Below are 17,202 nucleotides of genomic sequence, written 5' to 3'. Positions count from 1 at the left end.
GGCTCAATGCTGGCAGCATCTGATTTGCTTTGCTCCTAGCCATTTCATTTTATTGCCCTGTATAGAATAACGGATGCTCAATGCACATGTACAGATGTACAGCCACAGCTCGTTGCCATATTCCAATCAGCAGTATCATCACCGCAGAGATGGAGCGTCGAAATCGGCTGGCGTGGAGTTGTCAAACCAATGTAACAATACATGGAGTGGAAATGGATTGGAGAGGTCTTGATCCAGCAGTGGATAGAGTATGGCTGATGACAACGAAAATCATCTACACATTTTCATGATAATTTTTTTTTTTTACAAATCTAATTGGTATAATATAAGGAAGTGAAAACGTTTGTTGTTACAAAAAAATGTCATGAACATCAAAACGGACACCAAATTGATGTTGGAAGAGCCTTGTTTCTTTCTGTCAATCTCCCGTTTTGCAGTGGCGATACGGGTTTTCCAATCTCAGGTGATGCAATGCAGGTGGATCAATTGACCATTGAAAAGTACAAGCAGTGTGCAATGGTAACGCAGCAGTGGCAAAAGCAGCCACGATACCAGTTCAAGAAAGCTGCACGGACTCTGAATGTGTCCATCTGGTGGTGGAGAAACTCTGGGGGAAGCTCCTGCCAACGCATTATACTTTCTCAATCCACCCGCACGCATTTTCCTGAGAATGGAATACGCGAGGTGAGTTTCTTAGCCTACCTAACCCAGAGCTCCGTGCCGCCGCTGCTGTGCGGCCGGGCTAATGTCTGATGGTGCCATTCAACTGGACAGGTCCAAGTTCAGATTTTGGATCAGGATAATGGGAGCTCCACACCGATTGTCTGCAGGGAGGCAACGATTGGCAACCCAGTCGGACAGAGCTCTCAGAAACAGAGCAGGTGTCGGCCAGCACCCAAAATCGCGAAATTAGGTTCTCAATCCAGGCCCAAAGGGCCTTGTCTGTGAGTAAGGCATGTTCGTTAGCTTCCTGTTGCCCTGTGTTTTCGACTGGAAGTTTCAGCACTCTCCTGAGACCTTGAAAGCTCTGCTCCAAATATTTGTTCTGCGGAGGGCCCATGTGCGCATAGGCAGCTTTCTCTGCAAATAAAGAATTGTTAAGACGTCAGTACAATGCAAATACTGTGCAACTTCAAATAACACTTCAGCACGAGAACATACAATCTGAGCTACATCACAGTGCTCTTTGCGCACTGTGACGTCAACTAAAACAATGTTGGTACGATGTTTAACACCAGTTTGTGTCGCGAAATTACATCCTTTACACAAGGGGGCCAGAACTAGAGCCGAATGCACGATCGACCGCAGCAGATCAATTGTTTTAAGCACTGCACGTCCCTGCCAACTACTGCGGCACAACTCCACTCAATGTACAGTGGTAGAGGCGTTGCCGCTTGTTGCAGAAGTTCGCGGTTCAAATCCATCGGCAGCCCTAGTCACTACCGTGGGTATATTAGCCGTAAAAATACGCGCCGTCTGCTTCACAGTAGGCGATACAAATCGCGTGGTGTCATTCGCAAAGTAATAACTTTGTATTATTGCATGTTGAACTTCTTGCCCACCGTACGTAGCTAACCGTGCTAATCGGAGGTTCGGCGGAAGGACAACGAACTAAACACAAAAAGCAGTGCTAAAGAAATTAGTTTTCCATCATGGCCCCCTCCTGTAAACATTTGGCGGGACCCTCCTGAAACAGAGTCGCGAGACTCGGCGAGGCTCACCTTTGGTAAACAACCGTTAGACAAAAAGGCATAGTTAAAAATACGTGATCAAAAATAACGTACGAAATACCTCACCTTTCGTCATCGGTTGCCCGTCCAAGAAAGCCAACGGGCAAACCATGAACAACACCTCCGCCACGGGGCGCCAGCGAACGAGCAGGCGGACGGACCAGGCCCCTGGTCGGAGAGGCAGCCGCAGCGGGGGTCGGTACAGGGTCACGAGCAGGTCCCCGCGCACGGGAGCGTCGTACGAAGCGGCAATCACGCCGGCGGGGTCCAGCCACACCACCGTCACGGTGACGTTAGCCCCCGGTACCCAGTGCTGCACGGCCACGGGCTGCTCCCACGGGCCCAGCAGCCCCCCAAAGTTTCTGAAAACCCTTTCCTTGGGGTCCCAGTCTGTCCCCACCTGCGGAAAACAACGTGCGAGTAACTTCCCACTCAAACTAGCTTGTGACGGTGGCGCAAGTCCCCCACATCTCAGAATCAGTTCGCAGGCTTTTCACCATCACACCGTCGCCAATAATGTCCCCTTCTGCGTAGCACATGAAGAAGGATCATTGCCCAAAACGTCACCTAACATATATTTCCCTTTAAAGGCCACAGTGCTATTGACAAATGTGTCGAGTTTTTAGCCTTGGTGGTGAGTGTACTTTCACCTCCATCTTCTGCAGCCGGGGTAACAGAGTGGAGTTGTACACTTTGTAGTGGTTGCTTGGGTACGCCCAGGTTTCCAGAACTTCCTCGTGGCGGGAGGCTGAGTGTGACGCTCTCTGCTGCACCAAGATACCCTGGAATCGGTCGGCTGAGAAGTAAATGTGGGCAGCTGTGGGATGCCCCACTGGCTCGTAGCTGCGGGCACAAGAGCAGTGAAAATACGAGGAAATAAAACATCTTGCAGTAAAACATTTAATTCTGTCATCACATTATTATTTATTAATAAGAACTAAATAATACAAAGAGTGTAAGTGTGTGTAAACGTATTCAAAGCGGCTATTGTCCGTGCTCATATATGTTAGTGGCCCTGAGAATCTAGCGGAAATTCCACACTCTAAATCTCCTACGGCCGACAGAGTTGACCATCGTGGAGAAGGAGCAATGGGATCGCCTCACGTGCACAAGCCAGGCGGACATTGCGACATTGCGGCATTGCGGGACCGTGAGGGATACCGATGACCCCGTGGCGGCCCTCATCCAGCGTGGCTGCCGCTGGCGATGACGACGATGATGACCTCACCTGCACAGGCTGCTGCCGGATCGTGGCGTTTGGTGCGCGTTTTGAGCGAGGCCGAGGCGGAAGAGGCCCTGGTAGATCGTGAGGGCGGCGTCGCCGAGTGATGCCGACGAGTCCGTCCTCTCGTCGTACGCATTTTCCCAGTAGGCCTGCAGAGACGGTCCGCTGGGCGGCGGCGGCCCTCCGAACAGAGCCGCGTCCAAACTCGTGAGCACCCCCTGGCTCACCACTGCCTCAAATTTACGGGCAAAAAATGTCGGGCGTGTAAGTTGCTGCGAATGCAAACAAAAGGAAAGGAAAGAAACGGTGCACAAACTTAATATTCAGCAAGTAATTAGACGAATCGCTCAAGAGTTAAAAAACACGTGACACATTTGACAAGAGAATAGACCAATGTTGATTGCTGATGTAATAAAAGATAATGATGTCCAGTGCTAAATCGTAGTTCATGCAAATTTAATCTCACAATCGCTTCGGAACCAGAGACGAGCTGAAAGGCAGCCAAGCGCTGAGCCCACGCCAACAATTTTCTTTTTTTTTACCCACGTGACTTTACCGAATAGAACCAAAGAGTATGGATCATTGCAGTCACGAAAGCTTCAAATATAGAAATCTAGAATTGCACAAAGCTCTGCAGCCCTCTACGTATGAATGTACTTTCAGCCAAAAAATAAATGTGATGGGCAAATGTGTCTGCAAATTAAGACTAAAATTGACTACTTTAATCTAGAAGGCAGCACGGCACTGCTTTCTCTGCATGCTTAGAGTGCATGCACCTTTAGAAGAACATTCCATTTTTTTGGAAAAGTAATAAACACACTTTGTGATTTTAAAGGAAGCTGCAACCCATAAAACTGCTCTCATCTCTCAGACACACACCTGGGCTGCAAGCCCTGGGCTGTCTGACAAAAACTTCGTTATTGAGATATACAAAAAGTAAAGTAATGGTCAAGCTTTGATACCATAGCTCACTCGAAAGACGTCACCGCATCGGCACTGCATCAGAATGAAGGGGATCGACATCACGGGGGCACGGTGCTTAAACTTTCCGCTGGGCAGGCCAGGACAATGCCGGTTAGCTGAATTTCTACAATAGCTTTCCGTTTCCGAGCCACGTGTCCCTCTTTAAGCACGTGGAAGATGTACGTATGTAGAACTTAAATCGCATCGTACGTAGCCAACCGTGCCGATCGGAGATGTGGGGGAAAAAAATACTTTGAGATGCAGTTTCGATTATTTAGGTGGTACGAGAGATTCAAAATCCTTATCCTTGTGAGCACGGGACATCAATAGCCTCCGTCTAAATTGAATAGCACGTACCTGGAATCTTGGCAAGTCGTGCATCTTGAAATCGTTTGGGGAACAGCCACACCAGTCCACAATGTGTTTGTACTGGCACTTGCAGCCCAACTTTCTATTCCAGTTCGTCATGCGCAGGTTGTTGTCAACCAGTGTGGCACAGTGCTCGCTGTTCACCAGCAAGGTGTGGAAGAACGACTGTGAACGGCAACATATATCACGGTGGTCGTCGTATCATTGGCTCGCACTACAGCCAACAAATAACGGTTATTCAACAGAGCTGTTGTTCGTCTATGGCACGGTGTTTCTCAAACTTTTCTGGCCCGCGAACCGCTCCGCTCAGCCGATGCAAACATTTCCGCGGACCACCCAGCCCACCGACCCCTAGTGACAAAACGCATTCGCTTCTCTCTCTCTCTCTCAATGCCAGTAAGACAAAATGATTAATATTACTGGAACATAAACACTTTTTTTTTACGCAGCTATAAGGATTTTTTTTAGGGGAGACATTTAGATCTTAGGGTTTAGGGCAGTTTAATCAGGGTTGCTTACTTAACTTTATTTTAAAATCAAATGTCATCAGTGAAATGTTAATTAATGTTCGAAACAAAAGGTATAAACATTGTCATTATTGTCCGGATTAACCTGCATTTGCATCACAGCCCCGCGGATCACCTGGAGGACTGTCGCAGACCACTGCTGTCCACGTTGAGAACCACTGGTCTCGCAAAATAACCACGCAGAGGAGGGCGCAAGTCACCGTGCCATTGATACCTCGAATTAAATAACAAATGTCTTTAAAGGAGGAGCACGTGCACGAAATGTAATATGCTGTAGACGTGATCGTGCATTACCTCTGCTGGTAACAGGGCGAAGGCGTAGAACTGTTTGAGCTGAGACACCAGGCGGGATTTGGAGTGAATGATGTAGGACACAAATTGGCGGGTGACCGCAAACCAGTCCGAGCCGCCATCGATGGCAATCCCTGCCGGCATTTTGCGTTCTCCTACGCGCCACATGTGTTCATCGCATTCGTGGAACACTCTGTTCAGGCCCTGTTTTTTAATGAATCTGTGGAGCAAATCAGCAAGTTTACATGTCCGTACCTATCCACTGAGAGTGTATTTGTGTTCTTTCAGCATGCCGCATTCTTTCAACATTAATCATAACATTTATTTACAAAACATCATCTCGAAAATTGACATCAAACAAATATGCCACTGCTAATAAAGATGTATATCCCGTTAAAACGATGTCATTAATATAGAGTACGTACAGACATTACAATTAACCAGTGTAAGCTCTAGATTGCTACGTCATTACATTGCAAAAAAGTATCCATCAACATGTCTTAAGAGAGAATTGGGCCTTCTTCGATTTTCTGATGACATCATCTGCAACCAATGAAATTGAATAACAGGAAATTATTCCATATTGCCAGCTATGTACATGGCTCAAGCACTTACGTGTTGTGTTTTTGTAATTTGTGCTTTTGCACCACTGCCAATCCAGTATATCACACAACGGATTTCTATTTAATATCCACAATATTGCACATTATGAAGAAACCTTATCTTCAGTCAAAGGGACCATTCAAATTTGTCTTGGCAACAGATGACAAAGGGATTTTAAAAGTTAAATGAATATGTACAAAACAAGATCATACCTGGCAACCCCCTATCAGTGCCTACCGTATTACAGAACAATTCAGACCTAATTGGTCATTCCATGCCCTTATAAATCTCACCATATGGACCTAAAAACAATTTTTTTCTGTACAAGAATACGGGTAAACCGTATGGGTTGACAGGTATACAATATACTCTACTATGTAAAGTGTAAGGCGTTTGATGAAAGGAATAGTTTTATGAATAATGATCATCAACACACTTACTTTTCAGTTTCTCGGCCATGAGATTTAAGGAAATTCTTGTCTTTGTATTTGGTGAGGAAGGCGACCAGTTCATTATTGCTTCTAAAAAAAATAATGTAAAAAAGCAGCATAAAACATGTTTTATATTTTAAAACATAAGCAGACTGATTTAATTGATAACATTTCATATTTACACGATTCCAAATGAACGGTTGATGCGCATCATTCAGCACTGCTACACATGCCTCCTTAACTGACTCAATGTCAGTTTATTCTCCCACAATCCACCAAGACAGTTCGTCATAGCATTTTGTTGTACTGTACTGTGTTGCCTCACCTTTTACACACGAGAGCTGAAGCTCAGGCATTTGGCATACAGGCCAAAAGTGCTTTGTGCTGTCTACAGAGATGATGTAACATGGATACATTTTACCCTCATATGCCTGTTCAGCTATGGACCACAATGGGCATAGAGTGGTGGCCAGCCAACAGGAGTGGAAATACTGAACTGTGGGAAAAGATCATGCAAGTTTGTTCATGAGAAGTCCAATGAGACTGCCTGCCATACGAGGTAGGAGGCACCATTCCCTTTTGTTCAAATGTAATTATGTCTGATACAAAAAAAGGTTAAACTCATATTGGCAAACCACCAGGAGAACAATAAAAGCCATCCACTGAACGTTCTACAGTTATACATTACACACTGAATTTTAATGCAGTGTAAAGACATAAAAACAGTTTAACACGTAGGCTTTCGCGACCAATATTATCTACAATAGAGGTTTTTAGGTTAGATCGCATAAATATAAATGTGTCGTTAAACCCGCCACCACCCGACACAGCCAATTAGTAACAACAGTAAATGTTGTGGGTTTGCTCTCCAACACACTGGTGTGCTGAAACAGTAAAGAATTGGCATGTTTTGGTTACGTGACAAACCTTACTAATTGGCTATGTCGGGTGGATGCTGGTTTAACGACACATTTATATTGACGCACTCTAACCCATAAACCTCTGTTATAGACATAAAAACCTAAGTAAATGCACCTATACCTTACCAAGCATAATACACTGCAGGCAAGTTTCTGTATAAAACAAATGGCAAGCTTTACTGTCATCATAACTATAAACATGAATGATGTGTGGCTGGAAATCAGACTTAACATATAAACAATCGTAGATAAGGACAGATCTCACCGAGAAGATGTTTCACGAACCGTAGTTCTGCTCACAAAAATACAAACCTCAAGTTGATAAAAAAATTTTTTTATCACGTATCAACAAAAAAACCCTGTCCCCTGTGTGCCGTATAAAGTACGGTAAACGACTCCCAATTGTGCTGGCATAGCCAGAGCTCCGTAATAACGCTGGCGTCTACGGCATCCTGTGAACTATAAACTTGCGCTCGGGACAACAATTGCCTCCAGTGGACAATAAACCACACACGGTTCAAATTCTCCCTTGGGCTCAGACTCAACACATTAAGTTCCACGTGAGCTGCACCCCTGATTTCCCCAAGATATCTAACAATCAAATGTTGGCCCCTAAATGGGGCTGTTTTGGATTAGGCTTTTGAACCTCAAACTCTGAATGTTGTTAGCCTTGGCCTGGATTTCAACTCGGGTTGGTAATTCGCTTGTGTAACCTGAGATTGAGGTCCACCATGTCAAGGTTACTACTACTACTACTGTATCAATGTACATTGTTCACATGAAGAAATGTGTTACACTCTTATCTTTTACAACTTTGATCGTGCTGTTTATTGCTGGCCGCTTGACATGTTGGCGCCTTTTTGGCCTGTTCTCAGCATTACGCAACCACGGGACAGAGGCGCGTGCACGTGTACCGCTCAAAACGAGACGACGCACGGCGCCGTACGAACCGAATTGGGTAGTCGGAGCCACTGAGGTTGATGAAAAAGTCCCACGGCCAGTCGTCCATGGCCATCAGATCAGACATGGCGCGAAGGTACATGGTGAGGAGGCTGGCGCCCCCCCAGATGGTCGACATGCGCCAGGACGTCACGCGGACGTTCTCGTAGCGCTGGGCAAGTACCAGCACCTGCTTGTAGAGGTAATTCGAACGCTGCAACAAACAGTAACACCTCCCGTTATGTTTTATGAAAAACATTTTTTTACGTAAAAAAAGTGTATGTACGAATGTTGAACTTCTTTCGCACCATTCGTAAACCAACCACGCTTCAAAGGACATCATTTATAGCACGTAAATGTGCAAATAAATAAATAATGTGCTGTGAAGAAAGGTCATTGCCCCAAAACGTCACCGAATGTATATATTTGTTATCCTTTTTAAGGCCACACAGCGTTTGCTACGGCTGCATGTTGAGAGTTTCTGGCAATTTGTGCTCGCGCGCCACACTGCCAACACAGCAGCGTCGCCAACTCGTCTCTGTACCGCGGAGGACGGGGGCCGTGCATTGTTGAGTGAGAGAGAGACAACAACAACAACAACAACGACAGAACACCCCAGAGCGGTGCTCGGCTCGCCTTGTCCACATGGATGTAGTAGAAGTGCGACGCGTGGTAGATCGCGCGGAACATCTGCAGCAGCTGCCGGGAGGCGCGCCCGTGCACCGCGAGCACGAAGGCGACGCGGACCGGGGACGAGGTGGCTGCCTCCCCCGCCGCTGCCGGCCTCCCCCTCTCCGCCGGGAGCGCCGCGCGAGCCGCCTCCTCCTGCAGCCACTGCACGCTGACCCCAGGCTTCTTCTCTACGCGGACACCGCAGATGGGGGGGGGGGGGGAGGACAGCACAGAGACAACGCGCAGCCGTGGAGACCACACAGAGACGGAGCGGTGAAGACAGGGGACTTCACACGGACACAGCCGTGAAGACAGGGGGACATTGTGCTGGGTGGTTCAGATGTTTTGTGACCCCCCCAATTAATTGACCCCTAACATTTTTTTTCCCTTTGCATTATTCATTTAGCTTTTAAATGAACCTGGGCCACCCTGTGCACAAGAGACAACACAGCCATGAAGACAACACAGAGGCACAACTGTGAAGACAACACAGACACAGAGCCATGAAGACTGCACAGAGACAGCGAAGAAAAGACGAGAGACGTTCAACAAATATGAACTCATCTCATTCAGAGCGCGAACGTGCATTAACGATGTAGCCGGTGCGAATCTAACGGCTACAGACAATCCGACTAAATTTGAGTATTCTGCTCGTTGAAGTTTGTATGCATATAAACAGTAACACAGTTAATCTAAAAAGAAACCAACTGGTGATGTTTCCTATTTTGCGTTACCCTCCTGAGCCCCACTGGATTTCATATTTCAAATAAGTGACATGGGGGAGGGGGGAATGGCTCAGCTACATGTGGCTGTGATTATTATCGTAATGCATTAAAACAATCCGTCGATCCGGAGGGCTTTTGTGGCATTGTCGTGAGAGCCCATCTATTATTTCACGAGTTATTTTCACAGCTACGCCTACCGACAACGAGTGAAACGGCATGTTGGCAGTCCGTCAGGGGTTAGGTGACTTCCCGCACGGACGCAACATTCACATGTAGTACAGCCGAGAGCACTGTCCTGTATTCACACAAGTCCGCTCAACTTGTCACATGTGGGGTTCAGGGCAAAAACGAAAATGTTTACTCATGGCTTATACTTCGGAACTGCATTTAAAACTTTGCACCTTCAATGCTTTGTTTCAGCTGCTACTACTACTGTGCATGGAGTTGATAAATGAACAGCTTTAGAAGTTTGGGTGTTAAACAAACCCGCGGATGGTAAAGAGTGAAAAATTTGAGAAAATGCACCAAATTGAACCTCAGAACCGCACCAAGCCTCATCACACCTGGCCTCATCACACCTGGCCCTGTCACCTGGCTGCGTCACACCTGGCATCATACCTGGCCACATCACGCCTGGCCCTGTCACCTGGCCTCATCACACCTGTGCTCATAAAATCTGGCCTCATCAAACCTGTGCGCATCTCACCTGACTGCGTCACACCCTGGCCACGTCACAGCTGGCCCTGCCAGCTGGCCGCATCACACCTATCGTCACACCTGTCATCACCGCTGACTGCGTCACACCTGGCCGTGTCACACCAGGCCACACCAGATCGAGATGTTACACGTGCCTCTTGCTGCAGAGGCAGCGCAGCCAACCGCTGCGACTGCGGCAAGTGAACTGCCACGGTGGGAGGGACACTACGACTCCTTGACAAGTCGGGCGCAACAGTGGCAGCAGGCGCAGCTGTGGCGTGCAGCTGCCTCTCTTGCCTACCTTTAAGAGGACACGTTCGCGGCAACTCCTCGGGCATGAGGCGTCCTTGTTGGTGGAGGCAGACGACAGCGGCCAGCTCCTCCTTGCACTGCCGGCTCTGTGCCCGGGACATCGCCGACAGGGCGTCTGCTTCGACGATCTTGCACGGAGTGGCGGAGATTGGCTGCGGGAAAGCCTGCGACTCGTCAGTTGAAGCCTTGGTTTTAGCCCTGTTTTGTCGCAGCGAATTTCCGCCGACCATTACCGCCTTGATGTTGTTCGACGTCAAGCCGCCGTGAGTCTTGATATCCTTTTGTAAAAATCTAGAAGCTTTCATGCCGTGTATGCTGCCAAGGCTTTTCTGATGGTGCTGACTCCACAACTTGCTCGAGGTGTTCCCCTTACGCGCGATGCCGTTCGCTGCTCGAGCGTTCCACAATATTTTCTTTTCAATCTCATTTTTCACAGCAATCTCATTTCCCAGGTTTTGCCACGAGGAGTACTTTGTCTCCAACGAAGACATGTTCTTTAACTGTTTAACGTTTTCTTTGATATTGCTCTTGAAACGTTCATTTGGTAGATACAAAGCGTTGTAGTCCTACAAAAACAAAATTGTTGAACTGTTACAAAACATGATAACGGCGTACTTTCATGAAAGTGTAAAGTTTAACGTGTTCCACATTAATATCTGAATCCTTTTCTTCGTGCCATACAATGCAACTATGTACATATTTTTTTATATAATCGCTATCTTCCCGACCTCTGATCAGCATGGTTGGCAACGTATGGGGCCAATGAAATCCAACGTACATACATGCGTACAGACATCTTTGCGAGCATTCCAACAGCAGGAAATGGAAACACTGAGCAAAGTTTGCCTTTGCTCCTAAAAAAAACTATTTGGCAAGTGGAATCCTGGGATGCCAGGCTCCTCTGGCAAGCCCGAAGCTCTGTGCTGTGCTGGAGCGATAGGCCGGAAAAAACCCATCGACGACATTGGAGACAACCCCTAGGCGGGCCCCCGGTTGACACAGACCACGCTACTCTCAGCGTGGTGGCAGGAGCGGGTTATAGGATCGCCTGCCGGCGTCTCGTTGGGGACCGCTACGCTCCGAGGCGTCTGCGGCCGTCTGGAACGTTCTTCCTTTCGATATTAGGAAAGCCGCTGGAGCTGTCCACTTTTAAATCTAGATTGAAAACTAATTTCTTTAGAACTGATTTTGGTGTGTAGTAGTCCCCCCACGCCGCACCTCTGATTAGCACAGGCGGCTACGTGCCATGTGACAGACGTACAACAAACCGTACATACATGATATGCCGGGCAGATGGGAACACCATGAACAGTGTCTCTTACAAGTCCCGCCATTGCTAACTCGTTCGCTGAGTTAGAAAACGAACTTAAGCCGTGCAATGCCCCACCTTGAAAATCCCAATACACAGCACAAAGCAGTGGTCAAAATGGGGCGGGTATGTGATGGCGCGCCACACCGATACTTGTCAGAACGGTTCATATTCCTACACCACGATGTTTCCGCAGAGGGCAATGAAATGGCATTGAACATGGGCTGCAGGACGAACAGGTTTATAGTGGCACTTCTACATTTATATTTTGACCACTGAGTATATAACACATTATAGAGTGTAATATATACACACTGGATATTGTAAAAAAGTATATTTAATCTACAGCTCCTTGTTTGGGTCATGGGGGTTATTTGACCATACTTCACCACGCTGGTCTGTGTAAGTTGGCAAAGGCAGGGAACATCGGTGTGGGAGCATAGAAGTACAGTATAACTATAGATTGTTATGCACTACCCTATGTGCGTGTTTGTTAAGTGGGTCGCAAGAGCAGCTCAGATATCAGTCGCCACTGAAAATAGCCATACCCGGGAATTGAACCCGGCTTGCATGGTATGCTAACTGCTGCACCACCACTCTAACCCCATGCACAACGCATTGCATACAAACTTCTCGGTGCTCATTGTTAATGTCACATTTTTTGGTGGCAACAAGCCAGAGGCAGAACCGAGACGGATGGTGCCGGGTTTAACGGCACCATATATATTTACGCGATCTAACCCCACCCCAAAAAAATACCTCTAAGGCCTTCTTGTGCAAGCGTGCGAAGCCGCAAGTGCATGCGTGAGCTGCCCGTCGCTGTCACCTCATCTCGACTGTGTGGCAGAACTACGAACGTGATGATTAAGTGATCAGGATCACAGGCCTGACCCTAAACCCTGTCCCTCCACCCCTAATCCTAACTCTGAACCTCCACGTAAGAATATAAATTATTTTTACACATCCCACATCAGCCACACGGCAATTTGGAGAGTGCGTACATTCTATGGCATTGGTTAAGCGAGGTTTGTTTTTCGAGTACGAGTTGTCTCTCTCGGCGAGGCAATGACAGGCAGCTGCGAAACCCTAATGCTAGTTAAATTAGAAGTTTGCAATGTGAACTGATTTTAATGTTTATTCAACTACGCGATTACGCAGATGAGAGGAATGACCGAAAAGAGGTGTCCGATCCATCGTATTATCTGAACCCTTCGTGCTGACAAGAAGAGCGATCCATAAAGTTGCGCCAACTCATCCTATTGTAAGGACAGTACGGCTCCTCGTGGCCGTGGTTACTAATTGACGTGACGGGCACTGACAGGGTCGCATAAGGATAAGCACGGGACCTAAGTAGTCGTAAATAATCATTGAGGCAGGGACACACACATGCCCAGATGAGGTTAGAGAGTGTTCGGGAAAAGGAGCGTGGCCGGGTCGGTGAGTGGATAAAAGCCGGCGTGGAACAGGGCTCTGGGCTGCTGCTGTGGGGGAATCAAGAAACTGTAGTCGTCGTCTTGGAGTGGGTCGTCTTCATCATCTTGGATCGGACACCTTGTAGTCTTGGAAGGCTAGAGTTACATATTGTCTCCGTGACTACTACGCGTCCGCTGCTGTGTAGCCAGCCAACTACATGGGGAGAGTCGCGTAGAGTCACAGAAGTTACCCAGCTGTATATAGTCAACTCGCGGTTACTCGTTCAATTATCAGTGAGTCGGCGGACTTTATTCACAATAAATATACAGATAACTGAACAAGACGGTGTCTCTGAGAGCTACATTATACTTTTATCCTCTTAGCGGCCAGATTAAAACCGGAGGTTTGTGTGTGGGTGAACACGGATGATAGGATTCGCCGTAAACGCTCCATGCATCTGCTCAGATAAAAGGTTGTCCACTATATGCCACAGGTTAGCTAGGTACTGTGCGAAAGAAGTTCAACATACATACGCAATCTATCAATGGCACAACCATTGCGGATTTCCCAAAGAGCGGTAAAAAATATAATAATTTTTTATCCACCTAAAAAGTGACGATTGGTGACATTGTTTCTACATCTCGACCATCCCCATTGAGAGCCACCACTGTAGCTTTGATCTCAGTGGTGGCCCCTGCCCACGCCTCTCTGCGCTGATTAATGCGGTCGTGAGCCACGGGACTACCTCCACTGGGGGTCCCAATTAGGAGAAGAAAAAAACGACTTCACTCAAGAGGATACAATGTTTTCCCTTCTCATTCACTGCATCCAACATTCATCTATTTGTTCTACCTTGCATGAAATACTTTTTTAAAAAGCAGGTTTTATTAATATATTTTTTGTATATCTTACAATGTGAGTAATCTGGGGTGGGGGGTGGGTGGGAATAATGGCACTTAAATATATGAGTTGTTCCTGGAGGTTCCAGTTATTTTGCACACTAACAAAGACCCCCGTGTAGTCATTCAGACTGCTGGGGCAAGCCCTGTTAACGAGCACCATTTGGGGCCACATTACACAACAATGGGGCGTTGTGGCCAGGACTACACCCGGCTGCCTGTGTCTGCAAACTGCTGGTGTTGATTATATACCGCACCAGGTACTCTTTTGAGGCTGAGTCGACCTCGACGAGGCACTCGACGGGGTTCACATATCACTCGTCACTGACGTCAGCTGTGTGAGCGGGGAATTGAACTTGCCCTGGGTGATCCCCTGGTACATAACGCAGTGCGCGACAATCACTGCAACGCAGTTCCCGGCGAGCTCAGAGCACGATACTCTTAACCTCAGGGTTCGTGGGTTCAAGCCCCACTTTGGGCATGCATATCGTGACACACAAATACAAAGATCACCGGTATAGACTTAACAGAGTTTAGGGGCAAGTGCTGTTAGCGAGTAGGACCTTACAGTATGAAGGCCGGCATGGCACACGAGGGGGTGGGTGGGTGGCCAGCACCACGCCCGGCCGCCTTTGTCTCCCCAGTGGCGACGCTTACACATCGCACCAGGTACTCATTTGAGGCTGAGTCGACCTAGAGGAGGCCCAGGACCGGTCCAGATAATCGCCACCGGTGTTGGCCGTGAGCGGGAATCGAACTCGGGTCACCGGATTCATAGCGCAGCGTAGCGCTCACCGCTACACCACCGCATTCCACGGTGACACACACACACGGTGACACACACACACAGTGACACACACACACGGTGACACACACACAGTGTGACACACACACAGTGTGACACACACACACGCGCGCACGTACGTGGCTACGTGGAAGCAGCTCGTCGGCGTCCGGCAGCTGCGCACGGCCGCGCCGCCCGCCTCTGCCCCCCCACGGCTGCTGCGGGTGCCCCAGCTCCTGCACGCTGCCGAACCTCCACACGGCCACGCTCTGCGCCACGAGGATGAGCAGGGTGACGGCCGCCGCCGAGCGGTACCGCCTCAGCAGCTTCACCACGCGCCGCACCACGGGACCTCTGGCGGACGTTGAGGGCGGAGAGGACAGGTGACCCATCATCTATCACGTCTTCTTCCTGCCTCACGGCCTCTGCAGGAATTTGGCCGATGAAATGTCGAGGTTGCAGTCTCGGTGGTCGTGTTCCTTTGGGCACGCAGCAAAACCAAAATTAAACCACAGCGGTGGAGGGTGTTTGCGCGTCACGAAATACTTGGTTCACTCCTGGAGGCAGATTGATTGTCGGTGCAGGCGATATCCGTCGTTTGAGATGTTGACGCGGTTCGGTCTTTCGCCTTGATGTGCAGGTGACAATCCCAGCAGTGCCCTCCAACCTCACTTTACAAATTACACAAAAAAAAACCCTCCACAGAACATCAGGTGATGCGTCTCTCATGCAAGCGAAGGGCTATAAGCGTTGGATTTTTGGGGTTTTTTTTAAAACAAATTTCCCGGTGCTCTGAGACTGCACAACCGGTGTCAACGCGAGCGTGGAAAACTTCTCTTCGAATTTGGCACAATGAGCCGGCGTCAGGGAGTTAGGAGCGAGAGCCCTGCACGCGAGGAAGGGGACCTCCCCAACTCCACCTCAACTGCCGCTAGGGCAGCCAGATGCGAGCCAATGGAACTTAAGCAAGCATTAAGCAGCCGCTGGAAAGAGAGGCGAAACCCCAAGATGAATAGCATAATTTTGGGGCTTACAGTGAGGGAGTGCAAACTATAGGGGTGGGTGGGTGGGTGGGGGAGGAAGACTCGGCATTCTGGGAAGTCTCAGTTGAAATCATTGGACGTCTTTGTTGTATAGGCTTAAATAAACGTGCGTTCGTTCGTTTCTCAGTCCGCTTATCCTGGTGACAAGCGGACTGAGAGGTTTTGTGGGTTTTTATTATATATAAAATATATGACATGTCTATTGAACCTAGTTGGGATTTTAGGATATTAGTTTTAGAAAAGTGAAGAATTAAAATCCTAAGGGTACGGTAGCGTGCCTCTCAAACGCTCCGCATTTGTAATTTGCACTAAATTTGGCCATGGGCATAGTAATCAAAGAGCAGCGAGGGTAAATGCCCTCCCCTAATATTCGTTAATTATTCCCAACCGATCGCAATTATCCACCACCACACCAGACCCCGTAATCCTGCATTAAACACAGGGGTGTTGGTCGTGCATTGCTCTTCCAGTTTATAGCCTTCGGAACTCCTTACACAAAGTTACAGGACATTGTGCGTTCCAAAAAAAAAGTCAAAAGTGCAACTAGCTGCATAAAAATATGTTCCCCCCTTTTTTATCAGCTCATGGACCTTCCAGACCAATGTTTCATAACAGAGTTTGTTTAAGCAGGCAAATGCTGGAATGGTCTTACCGTCTGGGTCTCAAATCATCAGTGAGGCTTGCTTAAACAGACGCCGTTATACAACACGACTCTGCAAGGAGAATAGCTTGATGAACTAGAAAATCAAAACGTATACTGTACTGCACTTCATGCGGACACACTTTTCCGTTTAGAGTCCCTTAGACGAGCCCGCTTAAGTGAACACTGTGAGGTTATTGGTAACCAGACAGACACTATGAGCTCACTACACATGAGATCACCCATTACTCAATCCTCTGATCTAAGCACTGACTGCACAGAGCACTCTGACACAGGCCACCTCAAGTGTACGTTCATTTCATATCCAAATCTTGGACGTTAACCAGAATGTAGTTATACATTCTGGTTATATTTATAGAGCGTCTTGAGCTAAGGAGCTCTGTAAACACAGAACACGATAAGAGAGCTACAAAAATGCTCAGTCAGCCCATTTAACTCGGCTGAGCGATAAACACAACGCCTGAATGTTTTGGTGTGAGATCGCATTGAAAAGCACGCAACACAGCAGCTCAAGTTGCTCATGACATTGTGAAACCAAAGGGCTCACAGGTTTCAGGCCTCACATCGACCCTTGTGGCTAGCAGCTGAACATGAGCAACATCTCAACCCAGTGTTGTTGATAATATTGCACGCACAAATAACAACAATTCTAATGTACAGCCCCGCCCACTTCGTTCTGAGACTAGGACG

At 47.9% G+C, this 17,202-nt stretch overlaps 1 protein-coding gene across 1 annotated transcript; it reads right to left on the bottom strand.

The window, feature by feature from the left end:
* Positions 1–28: 28 nt before the first annotated feature.
* On the bottom strand, positions 29–16,911 carry LOC116951583 (xylosyltransferase 1-like). The gene is made up of 11 exons (XM_032970333.2): positions 14,949–16,911; positions 10,393–10,969; positions 8,635–8,858; positions 8,010–8,212; positions 6,149–6,229; positions 5,109–5,325; positions 4,276–4,452; positions 2,959–3,227; positions 2,381–2,573; positions 1,797–2,130; positions 29–1,080 (listed from the first exon to the last, which is right to left on the bottom strand). The coding sequence occupies exons 1-11, from the start codon at positions 15,201–15,203 to the stop codon at positions 743–745; spliced, it is 2,868 nt and encodes a 955-aa protein (XP_032826224.2). The 5' UTR covers positions 15,204–16,911; the 3' UTR covers positions 29–742.
* Between the last annotated feature and the right edge of the window lie 291 nt (positions 16,912–17,202).

Source organism: Petromyzon marinus, chromosome 3, assembly GCF_048934315.1.
Source record: "Petromyzon marinus isolate PM22_M1 ecotype Great Lakes invasive population chromosome 3, UKy_Petmar_22M1.pri1.0, whole genome shotgun sequence".
NCBI classification, from domain to species: domain Eukaryota; kingdom Metazoa; phylum Chordata; class Hyperoartia; order Petromyzontiformes; family Petromyzontidae; genus Petromyzon; species Petromyzon marinus.
The sequence above is the reverse complement of the archived record's forward strand: the minus strand, read 5'-3'. Positions and strand labels throughout refer to the sequence as shown.

Excerpts from the sequence above, each read along its gene's own strand:
- LOC116951583 (XM_032970333.2), bottom strand. The coding sequence starts at position 15,203 with ATGATGGGTCACCTGTCCTCTCCGCCCTCAACGTCCGCCAGAGGTCCC. Across the intron at positions 6,230-8,009 it reads GGCTCCGACTACCCAATTCG|AAGCAATAATGAACTGGTCG; the intron begins GTTCGTACGGCG and ends TATTTTTTTTAG. Across the intron at positions 2,131-2,380 it reads CCCGGCTGCAGAAGATGGAG|GTGGGGACAGACTGGGACCC; the intron begins GTGAAAGTACAC and ends TGTTTTCCGCAG.